This window comes from Eublepharis macularius, chromosome 1 (genome assembly GCF_028583425.1).
Source record: "Eublepharis macularius isolate TG4126 chromosome 1, MPM_Emac_v1.0, whole genome shotgun sequence".
In the NCBI taxonomy this organism is placed as follows: Eukaryota; Metazoa; Chordata; class Lepidosauria; order Squamata; family Eublepharidae; genus Eublepharis; species Eublepharis macularius.
The window spans coordinates 150,421,788-150,439,317 of NC_072790.1; the positions used below are offsets into that span (position 1 = coordinate 150,421,788).

Genomic DNA, 17,530 nt, shown 5'->3' on the forward strand with positions numbered 1-17,530 from the left:
CTACATGAGAAAAGGAGGCAGTACACTAAATAACAATATTGCAATGAAACAGAAACAAAGAGCTCTTTTGTTAACACTGCATCTGTTCTTGAAATGTCCTGTTTTTTCCCTTTCCTTTCTTCATTTCAACTGCTGATCAAACTTGTGACCCATCAGCTGACAAGTAGCCAAGAAGAAGAGCATTTCCCCCTTTCCCAAAAGGAACGCACAACTGAAAACCTGTTCTGCCCTTCAGCTCCCACTCCCAACATACATAGCTCATCAGTAAAGAGTTACGGAACAGACAAGGCTAGAGTCATTCGTATAATATGATCCTATGCGTGCTCACTAAGAATCAAGTCCCACTGAATTCTGTGGGACTAAGCCTCAAGTAAAAGCATAATACAGGAGAGAAATGCAGATGAAAGCTACATATATACAGATGTTAAGGGAGTGAAGAAACCCAAAATAGAAGGCTTTAGAATCCAAAGGGTCCTCGGTTAAAACAGGCAACAGTTTAAATAGTTTACAATGTGTAGTTTGTTTACAAATTGTAAGGAAACTCTGAGATACTTTCAAAAATTCAAAACAGACACACCTACACAAAACATATCAGCTATCTTTCTACAAGCTAAAAAAAAAGGACTATCCTGTTATCTGGTATTGGAATCTGACAAAGTGACCTTTGGCTCATGAAAGCTTATACCCTGGAAAATTTTGTTCTTAAAGTGTTGTTCTACTATTACAGGCTAACACTGTTACCTACATGAAACTAGTATTATCCTGGAAGTTCTCTTTCCAGCATTTGCCAGCGTATCAGAAGGTGCGGATAGCAAGACAGCCACTTATCTACCTAACCAATAGTTGAATTATGAGGCTACAAAATGGGACTAATAAGAATCTCACTAGGAAATTCCCTTTATCCTCTGGCCTCTGACACCCCCTTCCTCCGCCTCCAACCATCTCTTTCCTTTCACACCTTACTTTGCCCTTATCTCCAACACCGGTTACCACCTCCCCCTTGCCCTCCTCTTCTTTCCTCATCCCTCCTACCTCCTCCCCCTCCATGCTGCTCTATTCACCTGCCCCCTCACTCAGCCAGGTGACCACTTGCCTGCCTGGCTGAATTGCAGCCACCTGCCTGTCTGCCACAGTGGCTCCCCATCTTCTGCTCGCCTCAGACAATGGGGGGCAATGGCAGCAGCTCCCCTTCCACCCAACTCACTCAAGGGGTAATGGTAAGCATTTCTTCCTGCTCGCTCCCTGCTGCTCTGCTCAGCAGCCAGTCACCCTCCTTGCTGCTCTGCTCTCCCATTCGACTGCCCTCTGCCACTGTCCACATGCTCATCTTTCCCTGCTCATTCAGCAGACTCCTTTGCCAGCCATCTCGTCCAGCTGAAACACTGCCACTCCTAGAGCTGCTCTCCCTCACACCCTCTCCTTGCCTCCCATCTGCCTGCCCCCCACTTTCTGACTCTTCTGTTCTGAGGGATTTACGCCCCCCCCCCCAGATACACTCCATTATTCTTGGTTTTCAGATTTATCTGTAAACCTTGAGGGGGGGGTCCCCCAAGTTTGCAGGAAAATGTTCCTTGGCTCAACATGGTCCTGATCCCCAGATTTAAGTATCCACAGATGGTTGAGAACTAGATACACCAATGAAATATAATTTCTCTTACCAAGTAGCAATTCACCAGGTGTCTCTCTAGATGGTGCCACACTGATGCATCTTCGATTAACTCTGAAAATATATAATGCCACAAGTTGGTTTTTGTGGAATGACTGAAAAAGGACCATTCTCAAATGCAATCATTTAAAACACTTAGACTCAACAGTGCCTTTAACATGCATGGAATGTTTATTTATTTAGAAAATTTATATGGCACCTTTCCAGAGACCTGCTGAAGACACATTACAGCTAATGAAACAAAACTATCAAAACACAGGCATTATAAAACCAAGCCAATGCTATTTAACAAGGTAGGGTATAACAGCAGCATATAATATGCACCAAGCAACCTAGATATAGATAAAATATACCTCAGGCTAGCAGCAGACCAGAAAATGTTTAAAAGATAAAACTTTTTAGTTAAAAGATTGGGAAAAAGGGAATGGCACCTAATTGGAAGTAACGTAGGTGCCAGGCAAGTCTTACAGGGGAGGGCTTTCCAAAGGGGATGCACAACCACTGAAAAAGCCCTATCTTTCGTCCACACTCACCTCACCTCTGAAAGTGGAAGCACAGACAGTAGGGTTTCAGAAGAGGATCTTATATGACAGGCTGAACAATACAGCTGGAGCTCACAGAAGAGGGAAGGTTTATATAACAGGTGCTTCTCTTCCCACCTGTGGTCCTATATGCAGTAACAAATGCCATTCAGAGGATCCCCAACCCTAAGGCTTTTCAGATGAATACAAAGGGCAGAGCTGGGAAACCTTCATCTTTGACCACAGACTTCTCAATTTGTGCTGCATGAAGTTATCATGATGAACCAACTAATCCTGGTTTGTTGAGACATCTCAAACACTAAACTGGAATTCATTGTTTGACACCAAACAGGATTTCAAAGTGGGATATATAGCTGGTTTGTTAGCCACATTTTGTACTAATTGTAGACTGCTTGCTGAGTAGATCTACCACTCACAGTTCTCTGGCTACAGGGAAGATGTCCTCCTTGCTAGGAGAAAGTTGACAAGTAGCAGAGAAATGGTGTTTATGCACAAACCAGTTACTTACTGATTATTTATGTCTACTTGACTCATTACTATTTAATAATTTATACCCCGCCTTTTCCCATATGGATCCAAGTTTATCCAACAAAATACGACTTACTATGGCATCTGGATGCAACCCTGGAGACAACTCTTACTTGCCACAAGCAACCAAACAAGTGATTATTTACAAGCCCGCACTATGTTAATTCTTCCTTTAAGTACAGTTTCTTTGTCTTTTACTTATTTTTCATAAATCAGAAACTCAAATTACCTTTAAGCTTTTTATAAGCTCTTATTCAAACTAACCTTATATGCTCACTGGCTGCTTTATCTTTTACAGTGGAAGAATGAGATGAATGTGTTTTGTCTTCAAATAAATATGCCAGAGGGGGTTTAATAACTTCTGTTTGAGAAAAGAAAACATAATTTTTATAACATCTTGGAAGACAGTAACTTGCATCCTAGAGGATGTGAAAAGTTACCTTCTGATTTCTGTCTGTCTTTGAGAAGGTACTTATTAGGAATTGTTAAGTAGCACCTCTGCAAACGGCGCCTTTCTCTATTAGGACCTTCCGTTGGATCCAGTTGCCAAGACGTTGGGTAGGAGGCAGGGTCATACCACAGTGCTCTGAAAGCAGAAGCATTTTACTGAAGTTTAAATACCCGCTAAAATAATCTCTTGCTGATTTAAGATACAAGTGATTTTAGTAAATATACTTGTAGTTTATAGCACTTGGTTGTTGTTATAAGAAAGTGGGGTGGGGGAGAGGAAGCATTCCAAATATTCCTGAAGTCTTTGCAAGCATATCGTATTTTACTTGCCTTCTCAACCTTCACAAGGTTTGCAGTTTTGATTTTACAGATATACAGTGAAGAAGTCCAGAAAGAAGCTCCAATGTTTAACATTTTTTATTAAGACATTCACTGATGAGTAAATGTTGTCAGTCTTTTTTGGTTGTGAAACTTTAAGAAACAAGAATAGACACAGCAACTCACAACTTAAAGAGCAGATCATCATAGTGAAATTGCTTACCTATCATGTGTAAGCTGTTGAATAAGTTCTTGCCAATGTCTGCTAGCGCTCAAGTCTGTTTTATACATTCCTCGAATGTGCTGAATCACTTTCTTTCTTTCCATTCCTTGAGACAGACAAACAGCCTGAGTGATATCTCCAGCTATTTTAGAAATGTCCTTTGACTTTGTATCCAGGCGCTGAAAGAGACTGAATGTGGAAACCAATTTAGAAAAGAATATCACCAGTCTACTTAAAATAACATCCATAATAAGGGTTCAACATCATATGATAACGTAACTATCTGTATGGCCAAGATCTGAATGACTGCACACACTACAAATTCATCCCTCCTTGTGCCACTCCAAAAGAGTTGGAGTGTTATTATCTGTTGTGATTCTTGCAAACTATATATCAGTTCTAGCAAAACACAATTAGCAAGACTTAAACCTTTCCAAAAATATCCTGATATCACTGAAAAGGCATCTCCTCCTTATCTTTCACCCAAAATGTGAAATAATCGACTATGAAATAATTGACTTTTATAACATCAACTATTTTTTCCTGCTCCAAATTAGTGGAAGAATGTGGGGGTGGAGAGAGTGTGGAAAAACAAAACAAGATGTCACAGATACATTTCATTACTACATGTTAGGGAGCAGTAGAGCGGGAACTAGACTCAGAACTGCTTTTCTCTGCAGCCCCATTTTTGGGGCTAATGGCTAGTTCTGCCCTAAATAAAAATAGTTAAGAACTTACGTTTGCCTATTATTAGCCATTGTCTTCTCCCAAGCAGCTTTGTTCACCTCTTCGTCTGCCTCATGTTTTTTTTGGTCCTGGCAAAAATAAGTTTTTAAAAAAGATTTAAAAAATATTTCTCTCACAGTTACTTCTACTTCTTTATCACCTATACATTGCTTGAAAGATTCAGGTATTTTCTAACTTTCCCTCATTTTGATTGATATTCTAAGCAACCAATCATCCTCCAAGGAGCCTTGGAACTGTCCTCCAGCCTAAAGGAGTCCTCCTGCCTTTGGAGGAAAAACCAATTAAGTTGGAGAAAGGTTCCTTACAGCGGAGGAAAGTTTCAAAACTTAGCTCAGTGGATTAATGCTATTAATCAAAAGAGGATCAGTAAGGAAAATTATTATGTGAATTCACACACCTCTTTCATAGCTTTTATAAAGTCTGGCTTTGGTGGTATGTTGAGAGGAACAGATTTGTAACCACAAAGTTTTAATGTATTCATAAAGACTCCCACTGATAACTGATCTTCTTCCGTCAGTTCATCCTTGTGATTATGCATTAATTCAAATAAGTAAAGTGACAACTTTTGCCCATGCTGAAACAAAATAAATGGGAAGTAATCATTTTAGGAATATAATTCACATAAATTTAGTACATTTTTATCCTGCTGTTCCTTCAAGAATCTGAGGGCAACACAATAATTCTGTTTTTCAATTTATCTTCACAACTCTGTCAAATAGGCTTGGCTGAGAGAGTGTGACTGACCCAAAGTCCCCAGTGAGTTCCATGGAAAGCAGGGATTTGATCCTGGGCCTTCCTTGTTCTAGTCTAGCCATTACTTTCTCTCTAGCCAAGGACTCTCTATAAACTTTACAAAACTAATCTATGACAAGGTTACTAAATAAAAGCTAGCTTAACACAACCAAGTAGCCTATTTCAAAACAGTCCCCTGTATAAAAAGTGACAAATCAGATTAGATGTTGAAAGGAGTTAAACAGCCATTTGTGATAAATGACATTGCAGTTTCAAAAACCTTACAAACTCTTAGACATCGCTAGTAAACTAGCCAAAAAGAATGGACAAGAGCTCTACCACAAAGCCATTGCCAAAAGTATCCAACAATGTATATATAATAGTTTCCTTTAATGTTTTTCCAAGAGAAATTTAGGGAATTTCATAAGGATTTAGCATTTCACGTGTTACAATGTTTACTTGCAAAGTTGGACTCAAACAGTCTCGAAGAATTTCCTGGTGATTTATAGCAGATACTATTTGTAAGGTTTGCTTTCTTTCTTGTAAAGAGTGTCCTGGAGACAAAACATGCACTAACAGTCTTCCAAGCTGCACTCGAAATGTATCCTTGCAGGACAAAAGAATTCTCTTCCACTGTGGCCTCGGAAGGCTTGGTCTGCATGCACCCTAAGAACCAAGAAAAAATGTTTTCTTATTGAATGCTTAAAAAAAAATAGAACTTTATTTTTCAGATTAGACCTTGGCACATGAAATACCAATATAACACAACCCCCTTAATAAAAACTGATTTCCTCAACATTTCCTTTTATGAATATATTAAAGGGAAAAAGAAAAAATACTGAAGGAGAGAGAGGCCACAACTAGCTTCACTAAAATATTTAAAGGACTTTATGCATAATAACAATTAAAAACATAGTAATAATGTTTTTAAAAAATTGTATTGTGTACAAGATGGCATGTTAAGTTACTATCCTACTACAGTTAGGATGTACTTATGGAACAGTATGGAAATTGCTGTACACTTATTTCCAAAAAGAACACTATTTTTAAAAAGATAAAACCAGAATAAAGACCCAAGAAAATGCAATGGGGGAGAGTGAGTGAAAGATTATGCAAACTTGACTCTGAGAAGTCTTCATGGGTATACTTTTTTTAAAAAAAATACTAAAGGTCAAAAAGATACTAAGTTTGGTTACTTACAATAGATAATCCAATTCCTTCAATCATTATTTTAAACATTTCTTGCATGAAAGGATTTTTATATTTTGTTAGCTCTTGCTGGTATTCTACTTCTGTCTGTTCCATCTGTGAAAGTGGGGGTCTATCCTGGAGTGGAGCCTCTGACATATCCAGCATATCAAAGCAATCGTCATTAAGCTCTGTAATTTTTTAAACCGTTAATAAATCAGTGTGAGATCAGATTATTCTAAACCAATATCATGTTCATCTTTAAAGAGGCACATGTCAAAGTTCTTATGCTACAGTAAATTATATACACTTAGCTTGTAATGAACGACTGAAAGGCCTGATTACAAACATGCAGTATCTATGCTTTGACATATCCTTAAAGCTTTCACGCTAGGGGTGTGTGATCTGGGTTCAGGAATTGGCAAAACAGCCTGATTTATGCCTGTTCTCCAGGATAAACCCCAGATCCAATTCAGGCAGCTAGACTCTGCTGGGCCAAATTATCTGAGTGTAGACAGCCTCTACAGGCAGCCATAGCAAAGCCAAGCAGCTCAGAGTGAGAAGGTAGTGGTGCAAATGGAGCCAAGCCCCGCACCACTGCAGGCGAGTGATGCAAAGATGGTGGGGTGGGGGAAGAAACAGCAGGCAGAATGGATTCCCATCCCATCCCGCCCCGCCCCACCCAAGCTCCAAAAGAGCCCTTCAAGCTGCTGGAGCTAGCAGCCTTCTAAACTCTGCAGCCTGGCAAGCCTCCCTCTCCCCCTTGCTTCAGTAAAGGGATTCTCCCCCCACCCTCCTGACCTCCCAGAGGAAAACCTGAGTTTTGCAAGAGAAAGTATCCCTCACATCACTCTCTCTCTTTTGCAAAAAGCCACCCAGGATTTCCTGCCTCCTGTAATGTTCCCGGGTGTCAAATGTCTTGTGTAGAGAGACTGTTAGTTTCCATGTGTATATTTTTAAAAGAATGCTCCCTCCTGACAGGAGAACTAATAATCTGTGACAAGTCTGTGGAGGATGTCTAGAAGGTAAAATGAAGCTGATGACTGAACTAAAAATAATATCAACTAGCAACACATAGGGCAGCTCTGAATATATTGTTGAGCAATCAAATTCATTACAACATATAGTCTCTCCTGCTGTTTAATTAACAGACATACTAGTTACCCACTTGCATAATGTTACTATAGTACAATTTTGATCTCTTTCTTAGCATATGTTGCAGTATTAGCAGCTGTGCACTCACAGAGGGATTCTTGAACATTGTCTACTGAAACATTGTGAAGCTCTTCTTCACCTTTACAAGGTCCTCCAATTACTCAGGTCTTTCCACAATCTAAATAAATTAACATTAATGCTTCTCATATCAATTGTAAAAGCCAAGTTGTAAAAGAAAGTTGGTTAACACTTGTTGGCAAATAGATTGGGTTTAAAAAATATTTGAAGAAATATGATTACCTTGATACATGAACCTATTGGCTGCCAGAACAGTAAGTCTCTGTAACCTCTGCATAAGCTCTGCTTCAGTGGCACGAATAGGGTTCTCTTGACTCATTCTCCTTTGCATCATTAAATTGAGTTCATCGTTTGCAAGTGTACACATCCTCATTAGCAGCGTGTCTGACTGTGCAAGGGAAAATTTTCTACCTGCTTCAAGAATAAAATAAAAATCAGTTACTATACAGGATAAAAGTCTTGAGTTGTGTTTTAAGTTTCTATTTTAGTAATAATTTTCTTGTAGTTACAACACTAGTGGCGGTGATGAGTGGAGAAATTTGGTTTTCTTTTGAAGGAAGCAGAATATAAGGAATTAGTTCTGTTAATACAGTTGAAATCAGTCAGGTTAGCTGTCAAAAGAGATACAACTAATCTCACTGTTGACATTTCAGCAAAACTATTTTGATGATACGCTGTTCCAAACCCAATCCTGCAAAAACATTTCATAAGAAATGTTTTCTCAGAATGAACTGGTAGGCACAGCTACCATTACTGCACCTGTTTCTGTAGGGCATGAACAGAAAGTCGATCCAAGAGGGGACTGGAGGGGTGTCTCCAAATTTAACAGATTGAAGGAAGCAAACATCTGAAGATGACCGTAGGAATGGAAATGTTCTCTTGGCAGATGAGGAATAATGGAGTCTTTTACTGCAACCGAACCTTTATTTTAAACAATTAACAGAAAATATCAGTTGTAGCTCATGACTAACCTAAATATTTACATTGCATCTTACAACGAAGTCATTTGCTAAAATATTTCATTATGAAGAGAGCCTAAAATTATAGATAGTTGAAGTAAGTTTAGAGTATCAAGCCATCAAAAATCTCAACTGAATGAAACAAAGGAGATTAAGTATGGTAATTTCTTTCTTTATGTCCTATGATATTTCCCGTTTTCAGCAAATACAGTTAAACCATGGTGAGTTGGTGCATTCTCTACATGGTTCCAGTTGTTGCTTAATGCTCCATTTCCAAATTTCTTTGTGTGATAGTACCTCAATAAAAATTACTAATAAGGTAACATCCCTCATGAAATCCAGTCAGACATGCCTTATCCTAGCCACTATCCTGCCAGTCTTCCTATTCGTGACAGGGTACACAATTTTCTTTGGTAAAGGGATAGGGACTGTAGACTATACTGCCGTATACCATATGTTCCTGAAAGTATGCTCCTACTGGGTAGCTTCTGCACATTTTAATATGTCATGTTTAATTGCTTTATGCTTTGTTTCAGCATTGTTTTCAGTTCTATTACAGATTTCTGCTTATTTTCAAATTTCTGCAATTCATATCTCATTGTATTGTTTATTGAATATCCCAGCCATTGATCACATAGCCTGACACTGCTTAATTTTGTCTTGAATCTCAGCAAGAAAGGCAGACTATAAATAACATAAACAAACATTTAATACTATGTTAGGGCTGATGTAAATAAACTCCAGGATATCCATAATCAGATCCTTCAGAAAAATGGCACATGGGGAAGACTTAATTCCCCCTTCTCTAGATCCCGTTCAAGAATAAAGTATCCACAGGAGAGCCATTCTCAAATCCTCCATCTTGTCTAGCTTGTATGTTGGTTGTAATTCGCCCTGAGCCTGCTGGTGAGGTGAGGGCGGACTATAAATCGAATATAAATAAATAAAATTTTCTGTTATTTAATTAATTGACTCAGAGAGCAAAACCACACTCATGGGAAAAGGAAGTAGTCCAAGATAAAGCCCTGATGTTTCAAGCTAAAAGGTCTCAGGAAGTAAGGCTCTGAGAGATCTCTGCTAAAGAACTTGGAGAGTTGCAACTGTCGATCACTGGAGCATGATGATAACCATAGACTGCTAGTAGATGGACCAGTGACCTCTGGGCATCCCTAAAGTTAGACAGCTATGGAAAACACACGAGTAATAATACTATAGCATGAACAAACAAGAATAGATGATGTAAAAGGTAAAGCTTCTAAGGAATTGGTAGACAGATTTGTCTTTGAAATTGCAAGGATATTTTACACTAGTGACTGCCAACTGGCATCCCTAGGAGCAAATACAGCTGACCTAGACTATTCATTAATTGTCAAGCACATCTTTTTCTCTAGACCATGTCAGCCCTTCCTCACATTACCAGACAGGATATTTCTGAAAGCAGTAGGAGCTCACTGGAGACCGTAAGCCTGTGTTTAGTCTTACTTGCAAAAGTGGCTAATATTTAAGCAATGGCAGAAGATGCATCAGCAGGTAGGAAAAGGCAGCAAAAGCTATGGTGAAGGTACTCAAAAAAGGGAAAGAAGATGGGAGATTTCTAATGGGCTGCGCTGAAATAAGAGGTCACGGAGTATTAATCGCCTCCTGTTCAATACAGCCCAACAGAAAAACTAACTGACAGCTAACGATCAGAGCTGGAGAACCTCTTGAGATTTCTGAATAGGTCAACAAGCATGTGAATTAAGGTGATCCGGTAGCCATCATATACTGTGACTTCCAAAAGGCTTTTGACCAGGTTCCTCACTAAAGACTCCTGAGTAAGCTTAGAAACCATGAGATAAGAGGACTGGTCCTCTCATGGATTAAAAGTTGGTTAAGTGACAGGAAGCAGAGAGTAGGAATAAATGGACAGTTCTCCAATAAAGGGTCCCCACTGCTCATTTCCCACGGGGATCAATATTAGGACTGGTGCTATTTAATTTGTTCATAAATAATTTGGAATTGGGGCTGAGCAGTGTTGTAGCCAAGTTTGAAGATGATACGAATTATTCAGAAAAGTGAAAAGCAAGGTGACTGACAAAGAGCTACAGGCAGACCTCTCTAAACTGGGTGAATAGGCATACATGTGGGACCATCTCTTTCCATATGATCCCCAGAGGGTGCTCCCTTCAGCTGATAAACATCTGCTAGTGAGCCCTGGCCTCAACCAAGGCCAGGGCCTTTTTGGTTCTGGCTCAGGCCAGGTAGAACTCTCTATCTGTTGAGACCATGGCCCAGTTCTACCGGGCTTGTAAGATGAAGATGTTCCGCCAGGCTTATGATTGTAGTTGAGGTGTTGGCGAATCATCCAGCCAGACCTCCTGATAGGGGCCTTCTCCCCGCCCCCTGTTTTTTGCTAGTCTGTTTTTGATACCTGCTGTCTCCCACCCCATAATCGTGTAATACTGAGCACCACATCATGAATTAGTTTTAATCTGTATTTGTACCATATTTGATGTATTTTATTGTGTGTTTTGTATGCTTTTATCTTTTGTTGTATGTGGATTTGATGTTGTTATCTGCCCTGAGCCTGCTTGTGGCAAGTTAAAAGTCTAATAAATCAAATCAAATCAATCACGTGGCAAATGAAATTCAATGTGGCTAAGTGTAAGGTGATACATACCGGAACAAAAAACCTAATTATAAATATGATGGGGTCTGAATTGGGTGAAAATGCGAATGACAGATCTTTGGATTGCGGTGAAAAGCTCAATTAAAATGCTGACCCAGTGTGCAGCAAAGGTGAAAAAGGCAAACTGCATGCTAGGATGTATTAGCAAATAAGATTTAAAGTAAAGCAGACAACATTGTAATGCCCTTATATAAAACTATATATAGACTATTGTGTGCCATTCTGGTCACCAGATCTTAAAAAGACATTGCAAAACTGGGAAAAATGCAAAGGACAATTAGGTGATTAGAACGCCTTTCTTATGAGGAAAGGCTGGAGAGTCTGGGACTTTTGAGTCTAGAAAAAGATGGCTAAAGGGTGACACGATAGAAGTTTATAAATTTATGCATGGAATAGAGAGAGTGGCTACAGGGAGCTTTTCCCTCTTTTTTCCATAACACTAAAACTCTGGAGCACCTGATGAAACTATTGGGAAATAGGTTCAGAACAGACAAAAGGAAATATTTTACTGAATGAGTAATTAAACTGTGAAATTCACTGTCAGAAGAGGTAGTGATGACCTGACCACAGATAGCTTTGAAAAGGGAGTTAGATAGATTCCTGGAGGAGAGGTCTATCAAGACACTGGCCTCTCAATCTGCTTCTTGGCTTTTCAAAACTTTGGTTCAGGCCACAGAAAAAGAAATCGCTGGATATTAACTGAGTTCTGAGCTAGCAGTTCTCAGAGATGTAAGATGGAACACCGGTGCAGATGAGTTCATGGAATCAGAGGGCTTCAAAGACACAGGCCAGGATAGGAGGCTCTCTACTGCATTCCATCACAACAGAGCTAAGAACACTGGTAGGAGTAAGTTGCTCAAACTAAATGGGAACATGTTTCAGCTGCAGAGAGATGTGTCATATGTTCTAGCAACACCACTGATTGGTCAAGCAGGATCAGGGCATGCTGCAGGTAATCTGGCATAAAGCAAGGGTTTTAATTCTGTTCAGTGCGTTGTTTGCTGTTTGGGGATAGTAGCTGCTTGCACACCATCTTGAGCTCTGGTCCTGACAACTAGCCTTGGTGTCATGTCTAAATCTTTTGTTCCTGGACCTTGTAAAACTTTGTGGTTTGACCTGCCAAGGTAACATCCGTGTTAAGGAAACAAAGCCTGTATAGTATTCTAGGGTTGATATTTAGTTTTATTATTTATTTTACTGTCTGGAACAATTTCTGTATTAGTAATCCTCTGCACAATTCTTAATAAATTATTGTACGTCTCTGACATTATTTGGGTTTTGGGGCTTCAATCAAAACCCAGTACTTTGGCCTAATTTGGCTACAGCTATCACATAACTGTTCTTGTGGCACTCAGCCTGCAGGCATCCAATCTTGCAGGGCTGACTTCCTGTTTAACACCCAGGACTGGATAGTTTGTTCCTTAGTCTTGGTTTTAGGGTCAGCGAAAAGGGACTGGTGGTGACTCGTTACTCTGGGAGGTGAGGCCCCCCCACCCCGGGGGACCTGTTTTTGTTCTTGGCCTCCACTCCAGCCTCCTTCAGGACTCAAGGGGATGTAGCATGGCCCATCAATGGCTACAATCCATGGTGACTGAAGGGCACCTCCATATCCAGAGGCAGCAAACCTATGAACAGTAGTTCTGGGAGACAGCAGCAGGGTAAGGCCTCAACATTTATGCCATGTTTTCCCTCCAGGGCAACCAACTGGCTTCTGTGTGAAACAGGATGCTGGAGTAGATGGACCACTAGTCTAATCCAGAAGACTCTTCTTATGCTCTTAAGCTCACAGGGATGCAAACCAATGGGAAATGTGAGTCTAAGCATGGATTTGAAGGTGGAGAGAAAAAAACTGCTGTTATGTTCAAACTAATAATATTGTTTCCATGGGATTAGAAATGATGAAACAGATGCATTGATAAAACATGCCCCCTTCTTTACTGGCATCACAGCTTGCGTTTACTGCACACACAGGGTTGGACACATTACTCACCAGCAATGCTTTTACGTTTCTGAAGTACAGCTTGATGATGTAAAATGGGTGAATGGTATGAACTGCTCTGATCCTCTGTATCTTGATTTGCTGTAGTTTTTATGAACTCAACAGCAGCTTGAAGAACTCTGAACTGCAATGCAACTGCCATATCTGAAAGCAACAGGGATCAAAGGAGCAAATTAGCATTTTCTTCAGAGTGTCCATAGATGAAGAAATCCAAAACAAAATGGCAGTAACTTTTTGGTGCAACCATACCACTGATAGCTAGAAGTCATCTGTGGGCAGACTTCATGGTCTTCAAGGAGGCACTACCCTTCCACATTCTCCTGACTAAGAATAGCTGAAAGTCCATAGTTCATGCTCCAAGCCTTGCCATTTAGTGTGACAATACTGGACAAGTCTTTACATTAAACAGGAGCCAATCTTCCAACAGAAAACTTAATAGTTTCTATATACCTGAAGCAACTAACTGGAAGACGGAAATTATAAACGACACAATTTTACTTGAATGAAAACTGTGGAGCTACCCTAATACACATCCAATGTGCTACAGTGACTGGAACAGAGGCCTGAGTTCAAACCTTTCCTCCACTATGAAGCTCACTGAGTGATCTTCAGCCAGTCATTCTTTCTTAGTATAACCTACCTTACTGACCTGCTGTGAGCTCCTTAGAGGAAGGGTAGGACAGTAAAAAACAATAAATAAAATAGAATACATCCTTAGAGTTATTGTGCCATTATTTTTCACTAAGTTCTATAGTAAACAAGAAATACAGCAAGAAAATAACCCAGATATATGTTATAAGAGAGGCAAGTTGAGGCTTACTCTGTGTCCGTTCATTTTTGCTGTTCTGAAGATATCCAAGTAACACCATGAGATCTTCAATAATTCGAAAATACTGGGAACCGGAAGAGCTGCAGGCATGAATCGTCACCGCTACAAATAACTGCTGTATATCATACACAAGTAGCCTGTAGTCACTTGAGAGGATGCTGCACAGGAAGTTATTTAACTGTTAATCACATTGCATCTTCTTAAAAGAGAGAGAGAGAGAGAGAGAGAGAGATCCTACATATTCACTACCATACCTCACATCTAGCTTATACTGTTTGACATTTCCTGTCCTATTCCTTCTGTCCCTCAACTTAGATATCTATATTTATTAACTATAGACTTTCTGGTAACAGTCTGTAGAAAAAGCCACAAGATACTTTTATACCAATATTCAGAACTCAAGGAACAGAAAGGACAGCATGCCCTTTCTCACAGAACAACCACCTACCTCTCTGTCAGAAGGGCCTGTCATGCTGGAGGTAATCAACTTGTTTTGGAAACAGTGGCAGGAGAAAGGGGATGTCAGTTACACAGACCCCACACTGGGTTCAGCGGCAGGGTCTGTGAAATTGACAGCCCCTTTCTCCTGCTGCCCAGGCTGTCGGTTTTACAGATCCCACACTGGTTCCAGCACTGGGTCTGTGAAACTGACAGCCTGGGCAGCAGAAAAAAGGGGCTGTCTGTTTCAAATGCCCACACCAGCTTCAGCAGCCAGTGTGGGGTGGTTGAAATGCCACAAACCAATTCCTGAACTGGGAAAAGGTCGGAAGTTCGTGGTTCGTGGAATGCTACGAATCACGAATCACGTGGTTCTTTTTTTTTTTTTTGGTTCGTGCCCATGTCTATCATGGAGAGATTGCTATCTCTTGGGGTTTAGACTTACAGAGATACCAAGACTCTGCAGGGGTGGGAGTTCTACTAAGGTGATCCACCCACACAGCCTAATGGATACAACTGGTTTAAGATGGAAATAGTGGATTTTCCTGCTGATATGGTTGGAGCTCCTGTCAATACCCTGGTTGATCTCTGGGATGAGGAAAAGATCTGGGCAACTGACACAACTGCTGTCACATGTGCCCTCTCTCATGTCTAAGAGCCAAGGTTGCCCCTTGGTTTACCGAGGGGCTGCAGACAATGAAAAGACAAGAAAGATGGCTAGAGCAACAGTGGAGAAAGACTCGTGATGAATCCAACAAGGCACAGACAAGAGCACATTTTAATGCCTACTCTGTGGCTGGAATGGCAGCAAAGAAAGAATGATTTTCCATCATCATTGCATCTGCAGTGCAGACCTGCGGAACTCTTCCAGATGGTCAGAGGTTTACTGGGCTCTGGCCAATAGGAGGCGGTGGACTGCTTTTGCAACCTGCTGCAATCACTTTGCTAAGCACTTTGAGGACCGAAAATTTCTCGCAGTCTTTCTAACCTGGACTCTACATTGGCAGCAATAGAACTGGATGGTGCCAGGGTGCTGAATTGTTCAGTTGTGTGGGTCACCTTTCAGCTGAGGATGTGAACAGGATTCTTGGAAGTTTGAGACCTAACACCTGCTTGTACTATGACCCTTGCCACTCGTAGCTACTTAAATCTGCTGGAGGGGGGCTGGTAGACTGGGTCCAGGAAATAGTAAATCACTCCCTGAAAGAGAGGGTGCTTGTCACTGCCTTGAAGTGAGCAGTCATGTGTCCACTCCTAAAGAAATCTGCTCTGGATTCTCGAGAGCTGAATAATTATCATCCAGTCTCAAATGTACCATTCTTGAGCAAGGTGACAAATCAACAAGTGGTGCCTGGGCAACTTCAGGGATTACCAAATGAAGCAGAATATTTGGATCTTTCAAATCTGTTTTCAGTCTGGGCTATGGAACTGAAACAACCTTGGCCAGGCCTAGCAACCTGCACCAGAAAATGGAAAGGAGGAGTATGATTCTGTTAATTCTCCTGGACATCTAAGTGGCTTTTGATACCATGATCATGGTATCCTTCTGGACTGGACTCAGAGGCACTGCTCTGTAGTGGATTGGTCCTACCTCAAAGATAGACTTCAGAGTGTGGTACTGGGGTCTGCTGTTCCATACCTTGGCCTCTAGTCTACAGGGTCTTGCAAGGTTCCATCTTGTCTCACATGCTTTTCAACATCTACTGAAAGCCACTAGGAGAGGTTATTCAGAGATCTGAATTGCCAGGGAGGCTTTGGAAACTGTGGACAGGTACCTGGAGGCAGGTTTGGAACTGAAAAAGTGTGACAAACTGAAAGTTAATCCCAACAGAACAGGGGCGGGGGAAAGGTTTGACTTAGGCATAGGGCTCTCTCCTTTTCTTGATGGGGTTGCAAGTCCCCCTAAAGGAGCTGCAGCCTTTCCTGGGCAGGAAAGATCTTGCCACTGTGGTGTATGCCCTGGTAACATCTACATTAGATTAGTGCGCTCCATGCCTTTGATGACTGTCCAGAAGCTACAGTTGATACAGAATGCTGTGGCCAGAGTGTTGGCTGGAATGGGTCATAAGGAGAATAACACTCTGATCCTGTCCCATTTACTGTGCCTCCCAATTTGCTTCCAAGCTCAATTCAAGGTACTGGTATTGACCTTTAAACCCCTATACAGCTTGGGACCAACATATCTTGCTTATTCTAGTCATCTTTGGAGGCTCTGCTTTGAGTTCTCCTGCCATCTGAGGCAAGATGAGTAGCAACCCAAGAAATGACCTTCTTGATCATTGCACCAATTCTCAGGAATCCCCTCCCCATACAGATTCATCTGTTTCCTTCTGTCACTGTTTTCTGCCAGCAGGTGAAAATATTTTGTTTTGTTTGGCATATCTCCAGTAACTGTTACTGCCCCCGGGGGGTGGGGTTGGTACTGTGTTTACATGTTTTTATTAAATTATTTTATATTTTTTTAAAATCCTGTTTTAATGTTCAAATGTTTTAACTTTTTTATGTTGATGCCTTGGGGGACCTATTTGGGTGTAAAGGTGGCATAAAAATGTTTTTCAAAAAACTGTTCTACATCACTGAGTCCTAACCCCACTTCCCACATGAGTATCTAAAATACAGAGTAATATTAATCTAGTATTCCATCTGTTGTAATTCTAAAATGGTACAAATGCACACTCTCCTCACCTGGGCATTAATCCATTAAGGGCTGCTAAAGTATTACACAGGGCATATAGAAAGCCATTATCTAGGAGCATATCTGCCACTTTAGAACAGGAATTTATGATTTGCAGCACCAAACAGAAAGAATTATGTAGCAGGATGCTATCATAGAGGGAATTCTCTAGAAGTCCCAGAACAGGAATCACACACCACTTTTGAAAGAGTCCAGCATTTTTCACATCTTCCGGATCAAAGCTGAAAATTAAAAAAAAATAGGAATCTGTAATGTATTTTTAGATGTATCCTATTATAAAAATCAGCACTTGCCTTACTGACATTTCCATATTTG

At 40.6% G+C, this 17,530-nt stretch overlaps 1 protein-coding gene across 1 annotated transcript in view; it reads right to left on the reverse strand.

The window, feature by feature from the left end:
• LYST (lysosomal trafficking regulator) overlaps positions 1 to 17,530 on the reverse strand; it is a 159,838-nt gene that overhangs the window by 41,641 nt on the left and 100,667 nt on the right. The window contains exons 26-37 of the mRNA XM_054975108.1: positions 17,206 to 17,436; positions 14,074 to 14,240; positions 13,245 to 13,397; positions 7,850 to 8,041; positions 6,407 to 6,585; positions 5,666 to 5,872; positions 4,872 to 5,048; positions 4,466 to 4,542; positions 3,728 to 3,916; positions 3,177 to 3,322; positions 3,001 to 3,097; positions 1,659 to 1,720 (exon numbers count right to left, since the gene is read on the reverse strand). Of these exons, the coding sequence (XP_054831083.1) occupies positions 1,659 to 1,720; positions 3,001 to 3,097; positions 3,177 to 3,322; positions 3,728 to 3,916; positions 4,466 to 4,542; positions 4,872 to 5,048; positions 5,666 to 5,872; positions 6,407 to 6,585; positions 7,850 to 8,041; positions 13,245 to 13,397; positions 14,074 to 14,240; positions 17,206 to 17,436 (1,877 nt within the window). The remainder of the gene's footprint in view (positions 1 to 1,658; positions 1,721 to 3,000; positions 3,098 to 3,176; positions 3,323 to 3,727; positions 3,917 to 4,465; positions 4,543 to 4,871; positions 5,049 to 5,665; positions 5,873 to 6,406; positions 6,586 to 7,849; positions 8,042 to 13,244; positions 13,398 to 14,073; positions 14,241 to 17,205; positions 17,437 to 17,530) is intronic.